The sequence below is a fragment of the Rhipicephalus microplus genome, chromosome 10 (genome assembly GCF_043290135.1).
Source record: "Rhipicephalus microplus isolate Deutch F79 chromosome 10, USDA_Rmic, whole genome shotgun sequence".
Classification (NCBI taxonomy): domain Eukaryota; kingdom Metazoa; phylum Arthropoda; class Arachnida; order Ixodida; family Ixodidae; genus Rhipicephalus; species Rhipicephalus microplus.
Window position 1 is genome coordinate 3,529,615 of NC_134709.1, and position 23,452 is coordinate 3,553,066.

Here is a 23,452-nt window from a genome sequence, read left to right on the forward strand (position 1 = left end):
ACGACATAATCTTTCACCAAACATGTAGTAGCACATAATTCATGACAGCTAGTCCAGACGTGGCTCCATTCAGTGGCACAGTGTGGCGCAATATTCATTCATATTCAAACACTTTTATAGTCCCCTTCGAGTTCGATTTAATGAGCTTTTACAGTAAAATGTGCCAAAAATGTTTTCTGCCAGTTTTAATTGTATTAATGTGAATTACATCTATGCTTTCATGCTGTCCACAAACACAAATATTTTTTTGACAAATGGCAAACACTGCACAAATTAAAAAATTAAAAAATAAAAATATGAGCACAAAAAAAATGAAATTGCAAAACTACGGTGCACTGAAGCGGTTTCGGTACGGGCAATAAATCAGGACAATGGCTTACCTTGAGCAGGCGGTGCAGCTGTGCCAGGGTCTTGGCCAATGTTGCCGAACCCACGGCGTCCACCTTGTTCACCACAATCGCCAGAGGCACCTGTGCAAGGACTCACTCCATTCTTGCGGCTACTAATACTCTCCTTTATATTCCACTTCTTTCCAATTATGTCACATAGTAAAAGCTCGTTATAATGCACCTCATTAATTCATATTTTCCAATAATTAGAACCAAGTGGCATGGTCCAGGAGAGCGCCATAGTATGTAATGTATAATCCCTTCAGCCGCTGTGTGTACGATTGTACACAAACTTTAAAGGGGTGTATCCAAGGATACTCCACATGAAGGGCCGAACACAGCAGACATTTAGAATATATTTAATTCACTTTCGAAGTGTACCTAAATGCTCATTCCCCCGATCGAGACCCACCACTAGCGTGTCCAACACTAATGCAGCTCTATAGGAAGGGCAACGAAAGTTGTAATGACATCACACCAGATCTGTAGTGACGTGTGAGAGCTTCGGAACTCTGCCTTCTCCGCAACGCACATACCGGCAAAGTATGAGTTGCTACATCACTCCCTGACAATTGCTTTGACAATTGCTTTGACAACTGTCGGTTCATTTGTTCTCGTGATGTTTGTGCAGTGTGTGAGTGCAAGAGCAGGCAATACTCAACTTGATGAGCGTCACAGCCTTGTGTGGTCATGTGACAAAGCCATCTACGCTGCTACGTCACTGCCCAACTTGGTGCCCAGAAACGAAAACCGAAAGTCATCTACATAAATAAGGCAATACTAAATTATTTAGCAAAAATGCTTTAATCTTGGTGCGTGTATCATGCTTCATAGAGCTATAAGAAACACAGCAAAAACACACAGGCCACAAGCTTGGTAGCACCACCCTTTCTATGTGTTCCTTCAGATGGCTTGAAACACAGTGTGCACATGCATGCAGCCATTCCGAGTGGAGAGGATCACTTCGCTTACCATGTTTGATTGTTTGCCAGAAGCAATGTTTCTTTTCTTTGCTCAAAAGGAACACAACCACATGCATTGTGGGCCTAATGTTTTGTTCTTTCTATGCAAGTATTGAAGCTAACTAGTTGCAGGATAATTAAATATTATTTACACCCTGATTGAAATTAACTACTGAAACTCGCCCCAAACAGCACATCCCTTCATTTTCTCTCCTGGAATGTAATACTGAGTGCCCTGAATTCATGCCATGCAAATTTGATGCACTTGAAGACAGTGCATCATAATTCGTGCCTGAAGGGGCTAACTGCGGCAGACATGGCATGCGTGTTTACACTTCTGTGCCCTCCGTTTAGCAACTTTCTTGTGCTTGTCTCAGTGTTGAAAAGATCAAGCGAATTATTGCAGTCTTGCGATTGCTTAGACAGAGTTGCCAGTTCTGCTAATAATAAGTGCAATTTGAGCATCTGTTTTGGCCGAGTAGCTGGTATAATATTCCAGCCGCTTGTCATGTTTTTACGAGGGGGGAGGGGGGGGTCTTATTTGCATTTTTTCTGCAAATAGTGGTCATCACGTTCACCAGTAGTGTGTTCCTCGATGACTGAGTAGTTGAGTGTTGAAGTCAAGTTTATGTTGATAGAAACAATCAGTAACCTTGATCATGTACAGGCAATCCCATGGAGACTATCCTGGATACATTTTTGTTCATAGATGTGGAAGCTTTCGCTGTACAAAATATTCAAGGGGATTTTTTACTAACTCTTTTTCCTAATCGAGCATTTTTTTAAATATATAGGTATATATTTTAGACACTGGGAAAAGCTATTAAGGCACTGCTTCTTTCGGACTTTCACACATCGTCAAGCCGCTTTTCTGGGGCTTCTTATGCGATGATTATTTGCTTGTTAGCATCTGACAACTCTACAATACTCGAACATGCGAAGCTACACAATTTGCCGCAAGCTTACACCAAGACATCATCCTTGGCTTGTTTAAGGAGAAAGCAGTCGAAATGTGTCACCACAACAGGACTGAAATCGTAGCCGGTTCCTGGATGCAGCGTTACTGAAATGATAATTACCGCTGCTGGTTGCCAATGGCTGTGCTTGAAAGCTTTGCTACTGCAAGCTGCATTCACATCGTGTGCGGCATGGATAAACACGCAAGTCAGCCCAAAATGTAGTGAAACAATGGCGATGGTTCTCTCGGGGGCACCAGATGTTTAAAGAAGAGCTTCTCTATTTAGCATGACCATGCACTACTGTTGAGCCTGAGTGCTGCCATTGGTGTTCCAAGTTCCAGGCCCAAATGGCTTTTGGCATTTCTCAAAGCACTGTAGAAGAAAGTGCTATTCTGCATGCCCCAAAAAATTAAATAAACAAAATAACAAGGACTCAAAGAGTTAGTAATTGCAGAATAACGCAAGTTTCTGAACAAGTTGCATGGCAGAATGCTGCGTGACTAAACTTTTATAAGTAACACTGACTGCCAAAGCTCTCATGGGCCTAGGTCTCAGGAGCTTGCTGCATACATGGCCAAACCAGAATGCCAGCAGCTAGCCTCCAACAGCTTCCTTAAAAGACCCAGTGAAGACGCACCAAAAGTTGCACTATTACATTTCTCTGCAAACTAGGCTTGTGTGAATAGTAAGTTTTACGTGGCTTAGTTGAATAATTTTAAATTAAATTCAAATATATTATAAAAAGCATATTTGTCATGACCTAAGTAACCTGCACAATTTTTTTTTAATTGAAACAAAGTATGAGCAAATGCCTTTTTTTTTTTGGATCCGTGCAAAGTGGAAGCAACTTTTCATAGTAGCAGGATTTGACTTTCAGTAGAATGCCTGTAAATGTGTTACATTTTAGATTCTTTTATATTTATAGCATATAAATTGACATGACAAGCTTTACCTTGAAGCTTAACAAGCTTAACCTTGAAGTGAAGCTTCGCAGCAGTATAAATTGCCCCTGGATATAAGTACTCATGGTACTGCACCACTTCAGCGCAGTGAAACAAAGTTTACAAAAAAAGTTATAAGCGGATTGATACTACAGTTGAACACGGATATCTATACAAAGTGTGTGATGTAGATAAAATTGAATCTGAACAAAACAAATCTGTTTGTTTCATTTTTTATCGCTATGACCATGAATTTTCTCCCTCATCTGCAATGAAATCTTTGAAGTTATCACCTTTGTGTATTAGGCGTGATACTGACTCACTGAAACTATTGCACTCTTACGTTCATTCGTCATGCCGGTTATCTAGCGACCATTATGTCGTGTATGCTAATGCTCTACCACCGAGAAGAGGTAACAATCTTAACATTACGCCATTTTTCACACATACTTACACGTTCAAATTTAGTTTTTTTCCAAGGACAATTGTTCACTGGAACAATTTACCTGGTTTTGTTCGTGAGATCGATATAACTGATTTCTTGGAGTCATTTCAGTGACCTTAATATTTTTTTCTCATTTTGTACCTGGTTGTGTGTAGGTGGTGACAATATTCATCTACAAAAAGTTGTGATGTTGTTCTTTGCTGATGTATTTATGTACCCCACTCCTGCAATAGCCACGAATTGAACTGCAGCATTTGAAAATAAATAACTAAATATATCGAGATTGAAGGGGATCGCGAATTCGTAAAATTCGTAAAAAAAATACAGGCCCCAAGAGCTTACCTGTAGTGGATTATCACCTACAACAGGCACATTCAAAAATGACAACTAATTCCACACACGCTGCAACAAAATAATTTATTGTGTGAAAAAAAAATTGCTTATCTTGACCTGCTTCATACTTGAAATGTTGAAGACGTTAGTCTCAATCTTATCAAGGCTGTCTAGGTGCGAAAGCCCAGTTCCCTTCATGTGGCCGATACAACGATGAATGATGCCGAACGCTGCCGCCACTTCAGCGGCAGAGTACGCGCATGCAGCCAGCGTCTCATCCGGACGATCCTCCTCATCTCATGAGCTGTCAGCCTAAGCATCCCGCGTCCCTGCAATCGCAGCTACTACGTCCTCATGAGCGAGGCTCGCAATGGCCTGGACTTTGCAGTTCGCTTCCACGAAATCAGCCACAGACACTTGGTGTGGAACTGCTGCCGGAAAGCGGGACGACAGCTCACGAAACGCGTCGTCTGTGAGCTCGTCGTCGTAGCCTTCGCCGGTTTTTGCAAGTTCCACAGTCTCGAAGCATCCCTTGCGGAGTAGTTGACCACTGTGTCTGTCTTCACGTCTCGCCAGGAGTTGAAGATCGCCGCGGAAGAAAACTTAGCGGAGATGTCCGGCCACTCCTTTTTCATCTACTGCTGGATGTCCTGGCTGCTGACAGCTTCGCTTTCACCAGTAATGGTATTGCCAAGGATGTTATAGCGGTGCTTAAATCGGTGGGAGCACCTGTTATTGTCGGCGAAGTTGTTTCACCAAGTGCAGCGGCACACCATTTGGCCTTGGCGATAAGCATTTGGTCATCCACCGGAATGTCTTTTGCGCGCACTTCTAAAAACAAGGCATAGAGTACCTTTTCTACATTACTGTGGGCAGGAGCGCGCACATGACGGGCTCCCGAAGTTCGCTGCTTCGCCGCCTTTGTCTTTATATCTGCTTCGTTCTTCGACAGGGTACTCAAAGTGCTCCGTGTTATCTCGAAGTCGTCCGCAACGGTCGAACATTTCTTGCCCGCCTCAACACGTTGAATAGCCTTCAACTTCGTCGCTATGTCAAGGGCCATAGCTACACGTAAGGTCGACAATTCAAGGAGTCTGCAGCGGCTTCCTACACCAAGCACGCAAAAGAGAAATGCTGCACATACGGTAATACGTAGGCACGGCGCGATTGATTTATTGAGTGATTCTAGAAAGGAGGGAAGGAGGCACCTAATTTTTGTCTGCCTCTTGGGCGACATGGCGCAGTGCCTGACGCGCGAACGGAAGCAACGGAGCGCTCGTGATGCGATGGCCACCTGTGAGGGCAATAGCAAAAAGCGCGAGCTGAGGTTGGCTGGTCAAAACTTGCAAAACAGCAACAAAAAAAGTACAAAAAAAGTGAAAAGAGGAGGACGTCGGCTCCTTCGTTCCTGCCGACAAGTACGCGAAGAAAGAATGAGAAAAAAAAAAGAAACAAGCTAAAAGAAAGCCGTTCCACAAGTTGGAGATTGTGCAGTCCAAGCCCTCTCGCCCTTACCTTTTCTTTGGCGGAGGCGTGGTGCCGCGTGGAGGTCGCCGGGCGCTGCGAGTGCCAAAATGCACTTTCCAACCCGCGCGTGGAACAGCGCTGCCGCGAATAACCCGGGGCGCGTCAAATGCCGAAGCGCACCTACCAACTGCGCAGCATACGATATATCCGAAGGCTGGTAAAAATACCGTTCGATATAAATGTGCGAATTTCTATGCTTTTACAAAGGAATTTCAAGGGGATAACTTATGAGTTCGATATAACCGAAAATTCGATATATGTGGGTTGGATATATCTGTGTTCAACTGTATATACCTTTTCATTCATTTTTGAATACTTCATAGCTTAAATTAAAATAGAACAAAAATCAAATACTGTAATATTGGTTCAAACATTGAAGTTACTCGAATATTCACACACACTGATTACAGTACTCCAAATAAAAAAGTGGCACCCACCTGAAGTGCCAGGGCAAGCAAGAGGTGGTCACGGCCCGTGCCCGTCAGCCCACTGGCGGCGTTCACAACCAACATGACAAAGTGTGGACTGTGGCCTAAAGGCAAAGAGCTTGTGTTATCTATGGGTGCACAATGACCACATGCCACTAAACCCAGACAAGCAATGCACAGCCCATGAATGATACCACACATTTCCACGGCTGCAACACCTTTACACATTTAAGGTTCCTAAGGGGGGACGTGTCAATTAAAACTATGTCTGTTATTTATTAAAAAAATCGATAAAATATGGCACACTGATGTGATTTGTCATGATAATGTCATTAACGAAATCAGTTTTTAGGATAAGTTTTAATTTTTGTCTTTTGAGTTATGACATTTTAATAGATCCTTACATTGATCCCCAAATTAATTGGTTAACTAGACAAAATTTTGGTAGCATTTTTGCCTATTCAGCAAGGCCCACTCTCTGCCACAATGCTATTCATTTATTTTTAACACGAACATGTTTTATGCTGGAGTTCACCACGATTCCACTACGTATTTCCGCCATGAATACAACGTTGTAAAATGTGCAGTATCAGATTGAAAAAAAAAAATAGAGATGGAAAGAATCTGTCACGCAAATTCGAACCGAACTTTTTTAATTGCAGCATGCGGTGCTAGCCACTACGCCACCAAGCGTAACATTACGGATGTGCTAAAGGCAAGCTATTTATATACACCATACACCATTTGGCGGTCCTCAGAGTTTCGACACTGTAGCGCGTTTTCGTTATCAGTAGCGAGATGACGTGACGGGCTTACGATCTGTGAGCTCTAAAGGGCCTCCCCGAAGCGCTGCCTCCATGGAGCATGGTCTCCCCTGCACGCACCTATCTGACTCGTAATTCGGGAGTGGACAAAAGTCACTTTTCTCCCTGTGCGGCCCGTTTACGAAAAAAGCGCGCCACTGACACTCGTACTCGTATTCACTCGTACTCGTATAGGACTACACTGAGTACTCGTATACGTACCCGTATACGAGTACACTGAGTACTCGTATTCTAAAGGATTCCTTTTATTAGTTATTTGCATAAACACTGTTTTTTCGAAGTTAATAGCCATTTGCCATTCATCACACCAGGAGGACACTTTTTGTAGAGCATCATTTAACACGTGTTGGTCTGCGGGACAGCATATTTCGTTATAAAGTCACGGTCATCAGCGTAGAGTGATTTTAACAGGGATGCCATCAAAAATATCATTAATAAACAGGAGAAAAAGAAGTGGTCCTAGCACTGAGCCCTGCGGAACGCCAGAGTCAACAAGCTGTCTATGTGAGCAGGAATCAGCAAAAACAACAAATTGTTCGCGTTTTGTGAGATATGCAGAAATCCAGTTAACTACTTGGGAATTATTGATTATTCTACCTATCTTATATATCAGTTTAGTGTGGGATACTTTATCAGAGGCTTTCGAAAAGTCCATAAAAATAATGTCAGTCTGTGTTCTACTATTTATTGATTTGGCAAACTCATGTATTGTTTCAACTAACTGAGTGTTTGTCGAATAACCTTTCCTAAAACCATGCAGGAATTTGGTAAGAACGTTAATGTTGTCAAAAAATTCGCAGACGTGATTGTAAATGATATGTTCCAGAATCTTGCATACCATACATGTTAATAAAATTGGACGATAGTTTTTAACAGAGTTCTTATTTCCGGTCTTGTGAACTGGTTTAATTCTAGCGGTTCCCCAGTCTCTTGGTATTTCTCCATTTTGTAAAGACTTGCAAAAAATGACTTGAAGATATTTTGACACCCACTCAGCGTACCTTTTCAAGAAGCTATTAGGAATATCATCAGGCCCTGGTGATTTTTTGGCATCAAGCCTTAGCAGAAGATTAAATATACCACTTTCAGAAACAATGACATCAGACATCGGTGGTAGGGATGCATGAAACACAGGTGATATACCATTATCTTCGGTGAACACCGATTTAAAATGGTTGTTAAAGACATGGGAAATTTTCGCACTATCGTGAGTTAGGCAGCCATCAACTTTGAATGTATCACATTCTGTGGACTGTGGAGAAATCGAACGCCAAAATTTCTCGGGAGACGTGGTTATAAAGCTTGGTAATGATTCACCGTAATAGCGCTTTTTATCAGCAGCTACTTGGTCTTTAATTTGTAAAGAAAGTTTCGACATTTCTCTTGCATTATAAATGATGTGCTGTTGTTTGTTAACCTTTTCTTTAAGCGCTTCAGTCGCCTTTTAGATTGCAATGTCTCCCTCGAAATCTATGGGTTCTTACCCTTACATTTTTTTGCAATCTTGGGTACAAAACAATTGATACATTCATTCACAATTTGTTTAAATCTGTCCCAAAGGTGATGTACATCACAAGTGCTATTGCAGAAATCATCAAAACAAAAGGAAAGCAGGTCAATTATTGACACATCGTCAGCAAGAGAGAAATTCGGAAATGACAAAATTGTACGATTATTGTTTATATAAGTATTGGCTAGGGAAAGCAACACGGCCTTGTGGTCTGAAATTCCCGGAACTACTTCGCAGTAACTTTTGGCACTAATGGATTCACTTACTAGAAAGAGATCTAGTACTGATTTGAAATTTTCTTGGATTCTAATGAAGTCTGTTACAATTTGAAATAGGTCAAAAGTGAACGTAATGTTTAGCATTGCTTCTCCCAAGTGATTGTTGTGATTATTGAGCGAGAAATTCGGCCAGTCTATATTCGGGAAGTTTAAATCTCCAGCCAGAATAACTTTGTCTCCAGGTTTTATATTCGAATGTAGATACTCCTTGAACGATTCCAACATGTCAATAGACGAGTTAGGGGGTCTATACATGACTGCTATTACATATTTAACCTTACCGTAGTACGCTTTGCAGAATATGCACTCAACGTCAGTCAAGCCAGACATTCTCACTATACGCAAACGTTCTTTAAAAAGAATGCAAACACCTTCTCCTTTGCTGCCTCGGTCTTTTCGAATTATAGTATATCAAGCAGGAACAAATTCGCCGTTGTATATTGATTCATGTAGCCAAGTCTCAGTGAGAACTGCGATGTCGGCATCATGTACTAGTAATATACTTTCGAGTTCGGTAGCTTTATTGATTACACTTCTGCAGTTGATGTTTAATATTTTTAATGACTGATTTTTAGTGCTATGTTGTCATGCTGTTTTCTTATTCAGCCTAAATTGTGTCACCTTTTCCTCGTTCCAACCAAAAAAGCACACCGTCTAGGCTTAACTTGACGAAGAGTAATTTGACCTTAGTGCCTTGTTCTTTTTCTTGAGCTGCACTCCTCCATAACTGCTTGCAGATTTCCCGAATTCTCTTCGAAAAGTCATCAGAGAGTAAAAAATTGGTGTCCTTTAGTTGAGGAGAAACTTTTAGTACCGCCATTTTTTCACGGTGGTCGATGAACTTTACGATAACTGGTCGAGGTTTCTCAGACGTTTCAGACGTTTTTCGTCCGAGCCTGTGACACCTCTCATCGCTAACAAGTAAGTCAAACTGTGTTTTTGGCTGGAGAGACTCAATGGCGTTCTGGGTTTTGCCTTGCTGGCATCTTTCGAGACGTTCCTTAGCAGAAAGGCACTTGTATATAGGCTGCAGGCACTTGTATATAGGCTGCACCCTTAGGCTGCCACAGCATTAAACATGCACCGTGATTTTGCACCAGTAGGGCAGTCATGGTGTGGCTCGTTATCAGTTGATGTGACGTGATTAAAAGTAATGAAAAGTAGCCATGATGGCCTTTTCCATGGCAGGCACATCATTGGGATTACTTTTTATGGTCCATCCACAATAGTTAGTCAGCTTTTTATTTAAGTCATGTGTGAGACAGCCTCTTTGTCATGAGCGACAGCCGTGTGATTGAAAAATGAGGAAAACAACCAGCGTTCAAAGGCGCATGCTCGGAATGTTCGAGAACTCTGGGCATGAACAAAGAGTCGAAGAGAAAGACAAGGAGGTAGTGAGCTAGGATTGTGTCGAGAAACTGGCGGAAGGTTGCATCGTTGGCACACACCGGCGACGGGAGCGACAGGCGTTCGGGTCAGCTGCCTGAGACGCGAGTGTCTCGAGGTGGCTGACGAAATCGGCAGTGACCGAAAAGAGGCTCTTCGGAGACGCAGCTGCCGTGCCCAGCGAGGACGAGCGTTCTCGGCGCAAGCCGCTTTTGGAAGCGAGCCACCCAAGACGATCCTCCGGAGTGCCATGTCAACAATGGAAAACCACGCCGGGTTAACGTAGCGGCATACACGCGCCGCAGCCTTGTGGTAGAGGTTCTTGAATGAGGAAAGTGAAGAGAAAAGCGCGGAGCTGTTATTGTCTTTCAATACGAAGGCACCGACACGGCTTCGCGCGGGGGAAGGGGGAGTGGGAGGTAAAGATTGAGGAGGAAAGTATAGGAGAGAAAGGACGCAGACGACTGTCTCGGACGCAGCCCGCACTACCGCCAAGAAAGAGAAAGCAGTCAGGCGAGCCTGACTGCTTTCTGGTAGGCGGTAGGTGTTCTGTGGCGAGCCGGCATGGGCGCACCATGTGCGCGCTTTACATCCGGACTCACGCCGCAGCCTTGCAGCTTGCAGTCGTTGCAGTCTCTATGGTGTCAACGGCACACTGCGCACTTGTTGCAAGCTCCTCCCCCGTAGCATCGGCAGGCATCGGTCGTTGTGCTCGCAGTGTTCGTGCGTTTGGAGTTAGGCCGGTCGCGCGCTGTGGTGCGCGACAGGCCTAACTCCGAACAGCGGAGCTCACGGTGGAGCTCACGGATGTGGAGATTGTCGCCGAAGCTACTGCTGAGCAGCCAAATGAAGACTCTGCCGAGGTGGATCCCGCGAGCGCTGATGGTGCCCCGCTCCCGACATCAGCTGAGGTCGTAGCTGCCTTGGCCCTTGTGCGCCGCCACTGCGGCGCGATTGAAGGCACCGGCCTATCACTTATGGATCGCCTGGACTATATTGAGGACGCAGTCGTCAAACACACCATGGCCAACAAAAAGCAGGCTACTCTTTTTCAATATTTTAAACCAACACAATAAATACTATGTTTGAATCTTCAAGTGAGTATTTACTGCACCACGCTTGAACGGTTCGTTGGTTGTTTTCAGCAAGCTGTTGTTGGTTGTTTTCAGCAAGCTGTTGACGCATTTTTTTCATGATTTTTCTATATCGAATTCTAGATATATCGAACTATTTCGCGATTGCAGCACCATTCGATATATCGAGGTTCGACTGTATTTGTATATATTTTGGAGTGCCGTTTGTTTTCTGTGATAATTGTTTGTTCCTCTTTCGAGTCTGACTGAGTCCATCGCGCGGGGCGAAACCCATAATCCGTGACACCCTTCCACTCATGCTGAGCCCTTTTTTTTTTTCAACTAGGTTTAGTAAAGCCATGCCCATTTTTTTTTTAACATTCTTGCTTTTGTATGGCCATAAAGCCATACACCTTATCCTCGCTGAGGGCAGTATAGGTGCGGCTTTCACCATCGCAAAGTACTATATTGCAGAAGCAGAGCTTGTGTTTTTGGAGCAACCACTCAAACACGATCTTTGCCACAATAGTTTCCATCTACCTCTTTCTTCTTTTGGCCCTGTGGTTCGTGTTTCTCATACCACACACCATATCCATTTTCTTGAGATTTTGGTCTAAGAGCACAGCCATGGCAGTAGTTAGAGAAAATACAGTGGTCCAAGACCAGGCCTGAGTACAACTCAATGACACAGCCAGCCCCGATGTGGTTTGTGTGCCCTTTGTTATCCAAGTACTATCGTGAATAACATCAATGTTCCCTGAGACACATCCAAGGTCGCCATATATTCCACACATCTTCTCTGCACTTCCAGCCTCTATGCAGCAGGCTATGCTTGCAGTGCAGCCTCCAGTACGACTTGTGATGCAGTCCCCTATGGGAAATGTCCATGTGGGAAAAAATATCATTCAGTGCAGTTTGATTTTGGCCCATTGACTGCACGGCTCTCACTGCACGAAGATTAATCTCAAATGGGTTGACATGCTGAGGACCAGCACTCCTTGGAGATGACCACTCTTATTATTTCACAGAGGTCACATAGCACTTCCATACAATAAAACCTCATTATAACAAAGCAGGATATAACGAACTAATAGATATAACAAAGCAATTGTAGTAATTCCCCTTGAAATTTCCAGACACATGTATTTAAAACCTTGTTTTAACGAAGCAAACATTTCCTCACAATGAATATAACGAACCAATTTTCGTTCACAATGAGCATTTACTGATCATTTTAGTATACGTCAATTCAATATCTTATAGCGCGCGACGGTTTACGTCTCATCACGGCTGCGGTAATCAAAACTCGGGCCTTGCGCACTCCGGGAGCTGCCTGCCAACACGCTTATGGGAGCGAGTCTTCCTGCCTCCCCTATCCTCAGGGACGAATGGACACGCCTGCACAGCAACTCGCGCAAGGTTGCGGGTCAGCCGGCCTCCCCTCTCCTGTAGAACTCGTTGACCTGCCCATGCATCTGAACTTTTTTTCCCCTTCAGCTACGCGCTAGGGCCTTGTGCTCCGCCGACGCGCGGAGATTGTGGCTTTCATACTTGCGGTTCGTTGTAAAAGAGCAACACCATCTCTATCAGTTTCTGCCGCTAGACATGAGATGAACAATCGCAGTGGCAAACGTAAGTGTAAAATTATAACAATCGAGCAGAAATCAGCAATGTTGAAAACCGCTGAGTCTGGCGTCACGAAAAAAAAGTGGTCGAAGATGTCGGTGATATCGCAAGTGGGTGCCGCGGGCGACAACCAAGCCCAAATGTTGTGGGACGCTCTCTTTGATGCCGGCGTTGTGCCCAACTGCAACACTTTCTGCATGTACACGTACGTCGGTGCCGATGCTGACGCGGTGACAACCAAAGAGTTGCCAGATGCAGAAATTGTACTTGCAGTGACGGAAGCGCATCTGCAGCTAAATACTCGATGCGCAAACATTTACGGTTGCCGATGCCTTGTTGTTGTTGATCGCAGAATCGCGGTCACCACTGCTCGTGGACGCGCCAACACCACATGTGAATCCGTAAACTTGGCACGCGCACTCCTCAACACCGCACACGAACTCTTAAAAACCACACGCAGACTCATCAATATTGCACGCTGAGGCATTGCACGCTGAGGCTGAGGCGATACAGCACCTGGGCATGTCGCAAGCGCTGTTCGCATCATCAATGCAGCACGCGCTGTCAACACGACCTGCGGTCAGTTTGTAATCGGCGCATACGAATGCGCTGTCACAGTCAGACATGAGCGAGCTGTCCCTATCTCTCACGTGCACCAGCTTTTCCTGGTCAGCAAGGTCAGCGGTATTTGTTTCTGTGTCCAGTTCTCTCCTTTTATTCCATAGCGCTCACCGTTACCAATACGTAGGGACCGTACGGTACTTCGCTCCGTAGGGGCTCATCGCAGAACACACATATTCGATCACATGTGCAATCAACTCAGAAATTAACAACACGTGCAGCAGCCAGGAGCAGCTTCCTTCTGTGCAAATGTGCACGAAAGCCATTCAAATCTTAGACAAATCGTAGGCAAATCTTAGAAGCCCCAACATGACTACTGCAACCCATTGCAATGCCACTATTGCTCTTTTTCGCTTACTTTTCCTGGTTTTATTTTTCGTTGGAAAAATATGACCCTGCAGCTATCTTCAGCTGCGATTTCTCCTTTTCACAATGATACAAATATGGCGGTCCATCGTCGAGCGAGAGCCGCGGAATTCGCAGCACAGCGACACCTCCTGAAGACCGATTTTTTTCGCGTTTTTTGACGACAACACAGTGATAAAGTGCTGTTTTTTTTAATTACTACCACGTATTTCATTATAATAATTCATTACAAAGTAAAATAAGGTCCGAGTATCGCAAAAAAAAATCCCCCCAAAATAGACGATTTGGACCAACTTTACCGTTGTGTTACCATCCCCCCTTAAAGTGTAACCTAAAGAGATAGGAAGAGAGCAGGGTGGGTCAGTGAACAAGGTGATGTTAAGGACATCACAGTTGAAAACAAGAAGAATAAATAGACAAATAGCAAGGCAAATAGCGTGTAGGCAGGATAACTGCTGGTCATCAAGAGTAACTGACTGGATTCCCAGTGAAGGCAAGCGCATGAGGGGGAGACAAAAAGTCAGGTGGGGTGATGATATTAACAAGTTTGGGAGTACAAAGTGGCGCCAGCAAGCACAGGACTGGGTTGATTGGCAAAACATGGGAGAGGCGTTTGCCCTGCAGTGGGCATAATCAAGCTTCTGATGATGATAATGATAATGATGATACGTGGATGAACTTTAATCATAAATGTGCCGACCCCTGGCATTGTCCTGGACACATCTTCAGTGCTCGATACCAGAATACAGAGCTACGCAACAAGCCCTTAAAATTTTCGGTCTTCCATAAATGGCCCTGTTTGGCAGGGCGTGATTTAGAAGGTGCAATGATAACTGAGTGAAATGACAGTCACAGATCACCTGTGAGTCCAAAGACAGTGGTGCGCAGGTACTTCTGGTGTCCAGCCAGGTCGATGAAAGTGATGAGTTTGGCCGAACGCTCGCAGAGTTCCTCTGCACTGCGACAGTGGTTGTATGTGACAGGCTGTCCCTGGCTCGTAAAACCCAGTATTTCACGGCTGATTGATGACGTATGCCCTGTTTGAATCTCATGCAGGTGCCTGCACATCCAGGACAGACAACACTGAAAGGCAACCTCAGCCAAATCCTAATTTACATTTACACTCGAGGGTGCACAAGAACATCAATGTATTAATGAGAACTGACAGACAAGGAGAGCCACTAGTAGCCTCATGGCTACCAGTGGCTACTAGTAGCGCTGACAGATGCTCCCAGGTTCAAATGCACATCTATATATCCCGTAATGTGGACGGGAGGATGGTCGCTGCTGTAGCTCAGTTGTGGTTCAGTCCCCACAAGCGGTAAGGGATCGTTCTGAAGATCAATTTTTTTCTTCACACTTTCATTACAATTACTGCATCCCTGTACTTTCTTTAGCATTGTTGTCTGTTCTCATAAATATTGTGTCTAAAAAGACATGACAGCTCCCTCACCTGAATAGGTTCAGCCGTGCACTGCCACGGCCGTTGTCCAGTTCTCCCTGTGTGAGCACACCCAGGACAGTGCTCTTGCCGACATCCACACTACCCAGTACGGCCACCCGAATCTCAATGCTCTGCTGGTCCTCCGGCACCTTGCGCACCAACACCTGTCGTACCAAAAACAGATGTCTGCAGAAGCCAAGCAAATGACAGCAGCCAAGGTGGACAGGCACAAACCATATAAAGAGCTAACATTTTATGCACTAGTGTGCCACGAACAGTGGTTACTCACAGCGTTTTTTATGCATTCATTTAAAACATTGTTTCTTACACTTACCTAGAGGGAAGACTGGTGCGGCGGGCTGTTGTACGTGCGGAAATGCAGGGATATACGCGGTTCGAACTTGACTCGAATTGGCATTGTTTGCGAAAAGCCCACACACCTCCAAGATGTTCAACAATTTGCTTATGTAAAAATGGTTGATTTCTTACCGAAGGAGCACGTGATAAGCTACAGATGAATCCCACTATAACGTTGCTTCTACAACCAAATTTTCGCCACAATGAATGTTTTTCCATTCCCCACCAGCCGCCCGGAAAAAACAATGTAAAAAAATGTCTCATCGCAAAGAATACTCTTCCTGGATACTTCCGCTTCAACCAAGTTTTCGCAAGTACTACCACATAAGGAAAAGTAACTAGTCTAGGATTGCCTAGAAATTTTGCTAGCATGTCGAGCGTTTCTCGATTGATAGTATTGATTGATTGATATGTGGGGTTTAACGTCCCAAAACCACCATATGATTATGAGAGACACCGTAGTAGAGGGCTCCGGAGATTTAGACCACCTGGGGTTCTTTAACGTGCACCCTAGTCTGAGCACCCGGGCCTACAACATTTTCGCCTCCATCGGAAATGCAGCCGCCGCAGCCGGGATTCGAACCCGCGACCTGCGGGTCAGCAGCCGAGTACCTTAGCCACTAGACCACCGCTGCGGTGGTCTCGTGCACTTGTGACTTCCAGAGCGCCCTGGCCACATCGCAACACCTGTGACTTCATCAGAGATATGCATTCTGCCACTGCACATACATTCAAGTAAATTTTTGGCCATCGAGATGCTTGGTGACAGTTAGCCCATCCATGATGGATGAGCTAACTTGCCCCTTCATCATGGTGCATATTTGCCTTCTCCGGTTTGATGCACATGTGGGTCATGATAGAACTGTTCAAGAACACGCACCACGTTTTTTGACATTAAGTGCACTCAAAACAGAACTACCACTCGTCGACACTAGCCCTTCGATTGTAAATCACAACCACAGCACTATACAGGTGCATGTGCGACCAGAGCACACCTAGTTCAAGTGCAAGTATTATCAGCATCAAATGAAACCAAAACAGAGGCAAGCCTTCGCGATGGTAAAGTACGCGCCATCTACTAATCACCATGGACAGGCAAGCATATATGAGCAGAGCTGCCGAACAGGATGTGCATGCCTGTCAACGGTGATACCTGGACGGTTAGCACTATACCATTGTGAAGGCTTGCTGCTGTTCGGGTTTCATTTGACGGAGATAGTACACTCTGCCTCAACCACTGCGAACACAATATGCAGTCGTGTCGGCGATATCATGAGCGAGCACAAAAGTACACACACATTCATTCAATGCATGGAGACTCCAACTAACGCTGCTTGCTACAACGCTATGGTAAAAAACGCACCAATGCGATCGCAGACGCATTTAAATTGAACTGGCCATTTGCCGCAACCTCTGTGCAGGAAACCACAATAGCTATCGCGTTCATCAACAGCGAGTACTCTGTAGGTATGCAGCTAATAAAGCTGAAGATGAAAGGCAACGAAGCCGTAAAATTGCACGAAGCATTGCGGCTCCCCTGTCGTTCGCTTATGGCTAAGGTAGTGCGAAGCATCGGCACTTAGTTTTCAATTGGCTTCCAGCGAAGTTGATTGATTGATTGATATGTGGGGTTTAACGTCCCAAAACCACTATCTGATTATGAGAGACGCCGTAGTGGAGGGCTCCGGAAATTTAGACCACCTGGGGTTCTTTAACGTGCACCCAAATCTGAGCACACGGGCCTACAACATTTCCGCCTCCATCGGAAATGCAGCCGCCGCAGCCGGGATTCGAACCCGCGCCCTGCGGGTCAGCATTCCAGCGAAGTTATGGCATGCTAGTTCGTTGTGCTGAGCGCTCGGCATGCTCTAAGGGTCATCTGAATATCGTATTTTTTTTTCATGTATAACTCGCCCCTGTATATAACCGGCACTCCAGACAGCAAATCACGAGAAAAAAAACAAGTTCTCGCATACTATAGCAAAGTGGCCTTCCTTTCATTATCGTTAAGGCATGCCGTGAAGCCAACTTGCACCCCGCACTTTTCGTACAATTTGCACTCCGAGTTCTACCCCTGATGTACCAGCATGCAGTCTGGAAACTGTGGCCTCAATGTCAAGCATAAAAAAGGAGCATGTGATAATGAATGCCAGTCTTTCCATGTCAGCCTCTCGCTCTCTGTCATCAATCAAAACACCTGTCACACGGCAAAGCTAAATTCATTTTACCTGCCTGCTGTCACACGATAAAAACAAATACCATTTGGAAATGATGACCATGACCTTTGACCTTCCGAGCCATGACTGTGGGATAAGTAAAAACCTCTCAAGCCCTACATGCGTGTATCCTCAAAAATTATTTTGAGGATACACGCATGTATCCGGCAGTTGACACTGTCCATTTCAGACAGTGTCAACTGCCGATCGACGAACCCTGGGCGGATGAAGGTTGTGTCTACCAAGTACAAAAGCAGGACTGGATCAGTACATGCTTTGCCGTGTGACAGAACACCTGTCACACGGCAAAGCTAAATTCATTTGACCTGCCTGCTGTCACACGATAAAAACAAATACCATTTGGAAATGATGACCATGACCTTTGCCCTTCCGAGCCATGACTGTGGGATAAGTAAAAACCTCTCAAGCCCTACATGCGTGTATCCTCAAAAATTATTTTTATCACGAAAAGGTGCCGCTAAAATGTGAACGCAGCCATTTCACAAAACTTGCACAACGCATATGAAGTACAGCCAAGTGACAGTCAAAAAACAACATGGCGGACAATATGACTCGGCATGAGTACGGTGATCTGAAGTGCAGTAGCACAGGGAACATCACGTAAAACGAGTGAAGCCCACTTTGTCGGCCAAACACCATCAAAACTTGCGATAGGTTTTAGTGCTCTCGGTGCTGTTCCGTCTTTGAACCAGCTGCGTGAGCCGGCTGGGCTGAGCCGAACCAGTGCGTTTTGATAAAATGCTATGGGCCCCATACTCCGCATATCGCTAAGTCTCATTGCTGGCGTGATCTTGCGGAAAAAAAGGTCATGTGTTGGGCCGACAATGCTAGCTTTAAAACAGCACGGCTTGCCAAGCCTGCCCGCATGACGTCGCGCTCCTCCTATCTTTTTCTTCCCCCATGCGTAGCACTGCTGACACCCCAACAGTAGAAATAAGGCAACAGCAGCTAATTGATGAAGTCAACACCTTGATCATTGAAACACATGCAATCAGATTATCAACACTCGCGATACAGGCAACAATGACAGTAGAGCACAAATTAAACATGGCTGGCGTCCACTTGCTGTAGTTGAGAGAAGCTTTCTTTTAGAAAGTTTTATGCGTGCTATTGCGCCCTCATTAATAAAGTAAAGAATAAGATATTTACGGATTACAAAAGTTATGTATATGTAAGTTAGAGGGACACTGACACCTTTTTTTTGGAGGCGAGTTTACTCAGTCATACAAATCTCCTGTATACAGAGATGGCTCTGAGCAAGCGCTCAGCAAATGCTGATGAGATCATTTATTTTCATATTAAAGTCAGATGTCTCACAGCACGCCTACGAACGGCACTAACTTGACGTCAGGCTACAGTACTAACGCAGCAGTCTGGAAAGTTATGATGATGTCACGCACCAAAATACAAGAACGCCATTTGCGTGTCGCCCTTTCGGTTGTCTGCCGTGCCGTGTGGTCATGCAATCACTGTCATCCAGTGTACCTGCAAAGCGAGCTAGCAGAGTTTGGAATATAGCGTACGTGTGCGTGAATACAATATATACGCCTATCATATGGCAAAAGAATGGTTTGTTTTCGAATTTGGCACCATGGCGACAATATTTTGCACTGTGATTTGGCTTGCACCAATGAAACGGGCGGCAATAGATGCAAGTTCCACCGATTCCAGTCCGATCTGGCGCTGAGGCAAGCGTGGGTCAATCTCGTGCACCGCGGCCAAGGAGGAGAATGGACGCCAACCAAGCAGAGTTTACCCCGTTCACTCCGGACATGCACAACATGCAGTTTCTGACCGACTTCTCATTGTCGACGAAAAACCTGCGGCTCAAAAAGCGCTGGACACATGGTGCGATTCGTCCTCCGATTCGGTGTGCGACAGCGCACACGGTGTATGACTATTCACGACACATGGGGAGAATGAGCGATCAGCACTCAGTCTCTGCCCACATATGGCATCTCAGCTTTCACGCCCCGAAGACATCGTATCCCCTTTATGAAGTTATTAAGCACAAAATAAACAACCTCACACAGCCATGCTTCGTTGTCTAATAACATTGCCAACAAAGCTGCCCCTTCGCGAGTGACAAACATCGTCGCAGCCCGCATTCATTTTCGACTACGAGCATAGGCATAGCAAGGCCGGCGCTCTCGGTGGCACCGCTCGCTTTTCAACGAGAGCTCATTATTGAGCACTTTCTTCCAACACGATAAAAAACTTGTACATTTATATGACGCCTCTAAATGTGCGACTGGTTTTCTCAACGGTCTCGATGTAAAGAGCAAAGGTAGGAACGAAGTGGGCCAGTTTTCAGAGACGGTCAGTGCCACTGTTTGTTTACCTGCGAATGGCCTGCCATCCCGGCTCGATATCCCATTGGTGGTTCGGAAGTTTCTTTGCAGAAATAGCTCGCTTCAAGCATCACTTTATTTAATCTTAAGTCATTTCGCGTCATAAACAGTTTATCCGATGTTTTAGGGGCAAAGCTCCTTAAGGCAGGGGCCTGTTCCATCCTCCGTCGTAGTCGTACGTAGCCACCGGGATGCGAGATGGGAGATGGTGGTACTTGAAGTGTTCACTAGAAGGACGCACGGACGAATAGGCAGACTAGCAGACGAACAGAAGGATGGGGGGACGCGCGGAGCGGGTATGTGCCACAGGGGATGCGAGATGGGGATACTTGGAGTGTTCCTTAGAGGGACGCATGGTCGGACGCATGGTCGGACGCATGGTCGGACGCATGGTCGGACGCATGGTCGGACGCATGGTCGGACGCATGGTCGGACGCATGTACGGATGCATGTACGGACGCATGTACGGACGGACAGACAGACTAGCACATGGATGGACGGACGCGCGGAGCAGGTATGTGTCGCAGGGGATGCGAGATGCGAGTTGGCAGTGCTTGAAGTGTTCACTAGATGGATGCACGGACGGATGGACAGACAGACTAGAAGACGGACATACAGATGGACGGACGCACAGACGTACAGGCAGACGAACAGACGCATAAATGGACGCACGGATGGTCGCCCGGACAAACGGAAGCAAGAACGAACGGACGGACGGAAGCACAGACGGGCTGACGGACGCTTTGCCACGCTCATAATCATTCACTCCATGAATACGCTGCGATTTTTTCATGCCACCGGCAACGGCGATATCCACAAATATCAGAAAAATCGGGGCTATCGGAGTGGCGACTAACAAACTTGCGACGGGCGCCCACTAATGGCCACCCTTGTCACGCTCCTGCGCAGATGCGGCTGTTGGCACAAACAGTCATACGACAAATCGCATCCGAATTTGCACCATGTGTCCAGCACTAAAGTGATGCCACTTAAACGTTGAACCTCACTGCTCCCGGTTGCCTTACGTGCAGCGTGCAGCAGAAGAAGCAGAGCATCGAAGGAGGAACGTTCAGATAAGGATACGTCACCAAAACTTGCGCGTACATATACTACCACCTGGTGGCGCTACTCATACCATGTTGTGACGTCAGGGCACATTAGGAACAGAAACTAGCTTTTAAAAGCATGCTCTAATTAATTTTTCAGGACGCACTCCCGCTTGTCAATACGTTGCCTACACTCTCGGGTGCTTGGCCTATCATTTGATGCAAAAAAAAAAAAACGATAAATGAAAAATTTCGTGTCAGTACCCCTTTAAAGCAATTTCCTGGAAAGTCCTTGGCGCCGAGACTACGCATTCACTCCGAAACAAAATCTGTTTCGTGAACTAATTCGATAGAAAATGCCATTTTTATCGAACTACATTAGTTTTCCCACGTGACAGCAAACAAATGACATTACAAAAGGATGACACTCATTGTAAATGACATTAGATTTGCCATGTGATAGGGGAATTCAGCTCCAAGTATACTGAATACTTTGCGCATGCTATACGCGAGCAAATGCATCCACTTTGCGTACGGCCAGGTACAGTTGAGTTAGCAATTTAGTGCATGCATTTGCTGCGGCCAGAGGACGAGTCATATATAGCTATGAAATTTACCAAATTTTGTGCTATAACAATAAAATTTCACTACAACGAAATTACGTGAAAACAAACTTCAATGCATGTCCCGTCAATTTCGTTGTAGCGAGATTTGACTGTATTTCTTAATTATTTCATAGAAACATGTTTTGTTTAGCTTGTGGGGGGTGTTATCACCCCTGTAAAGTTGTTTGCACCTCGTGGCGCATGTGCTTCGCGCATAGGCCACTTTTCGGGTTCACGACTACCGAGCGCTAGGTGGCGTTGTGCTCACGAGCGTTTATCACCACCACCATCATCATCATCATCATGGTTGTTAGAACGTACCACGATTACGCCTGGCAGCAGGCCTTGGTGGTGGCAGAAGAGAGATGAGCGGGGCTCTTTGGCGGGTGGCAGTTGGCGCGAACAGTTGTTTCTTGCGGTGGGTCTACGGTAGGCGGCACCGCGGGCCGTCCGCCGGGGACCTTCGTGATAAGTCAAGCGTTGGCGAAGCCGCCTTGTGTGTGTTGTGTTTGTTATGTTTTTGAGTGTTGTGTAATATTGTGTAAGGTTATTTTAGAGTGATCAAAATGAGTGAATAATAATTCGGTGTAATAACAGCACCCCCTCCATTCTTCCACTGTATTCCCGCTAACTAACACCTGGGGCTTCACTGCCCGTTGAATTTTTTCCGTTTTTTTGTTTTAATTATTATGCCTGCCCACTCGGCCACCTCGGCTCGCTTCCCCCCCCCCCCCTTGCCTACTTCCGCGTGCCATATTGTTTTTTTTTCTACCTGTGCGCGGCACATCCCCTGTTTTTTTTAATTATCTATGCGCCACAGCGGGGTTCACGAATGGTGTGAATATAGAAGCATCACAGCTGATATGCACACATCGAGCGAAGGTCACGAAACTGACCATGCCAACTGACGGCTGCTAGCTGCAAATACGAAATTTTAAGGCCCAACCACATGCACGGGATTTTCGAATGATGACGACAGGATTTGCTGTTGCCATGGCTGTCGCAAAAGGTCATTCGTAGCCGCCGCGTCCCAAGTTTCTGAAAAACCAGAAAAATTGCTTGTCGTCCAGAAAAGATTGCGACGATTTGTGCAACCTAGTGGCCCCCCCAATTCTTGCTTCGGTTGCGATTGGCTCTTCACACTCATTATCAACGCATAGTTTAAGGAACATGAGATATTCACAACTCCAGAAAACGCTCCATGTGCTGGCAACACTGGTCATAGAAACAATGATGGCTGTGCCTAACAGGGTCAACGCGGCACTTTTGCTATAGTTTCACTCGGTGCTGTGCCGAAGTTTCTTGATGGTGGCGTCAGATCACATAGATTTGTTGAAGGCGAAAAAGTGATGGCTGCGGACCGCCTCATTTTCATCCGCATAAATGATTCCACTGGTGAAACAGCTGAAATAGTAGCACTGTGTGCGCACTGTGGGCCTGAGGCCGGCACCAACATGACCGTGCCACTCACGCATTTTCTTCTGCTAACGCAGGTTATCTACTGCTCTGTCGCAAATGTGCATCATCGTAATGGCAGCGCAAGCACTGAGTGACATACATCAGCGACTACACTGTGCAGAGCCGAGGACCGAGGCCAGGACGACGATTGCAGTGTGTGCCCGGCTACCCATTTCGAACAGTGTCAACTGCCGATCAACGAACCCTGGGCGGATGAAGGCCGTGTCTACCAAGTACAAAAGCAGGACTGGATCAGTACAGCAACGGGGCGTGAGGCCGGCACCAA

At 45.7% G+C, this 23,452-nt stretch overlaps 1 protein-coding gene across 4 annotated transcripts in view; it reads right to left on the reverse strand.

Moving 5' to 3' along the window:
- LOC119181044 (GTP-binding protein 2) overlaps nt 1-23,452 on the reverse strand; it is a 108,137-nt gene that overhangs the window by 70,899 nt on the left and 13,786 nt on the right. For all 4 annotated transcript variants that reach the window (XM_075874879.1, XM_037432220.2, XM_037432218.2 and 1 more), the window contains exons 4-7: nt 15,122-15,276; nt 14,529-14,728; nt 5,994-6,088; nt 381-470 (exon numbers count right to left, since the gene is read on the reverse strand). In XM_075874879.1, the coding sequence (XP_075730994.1) occupies nt 381-470; nt 5,994-6,088; nt 14,529-14,728; nt 15,122-15,276 (540 nt within the window). The remainder of the gene's footprint in view (nt 1-380; nt 471-5,993; nt 6,089-14,528; nt 14,729-15,121; nt 15,277-23,452) is intronic.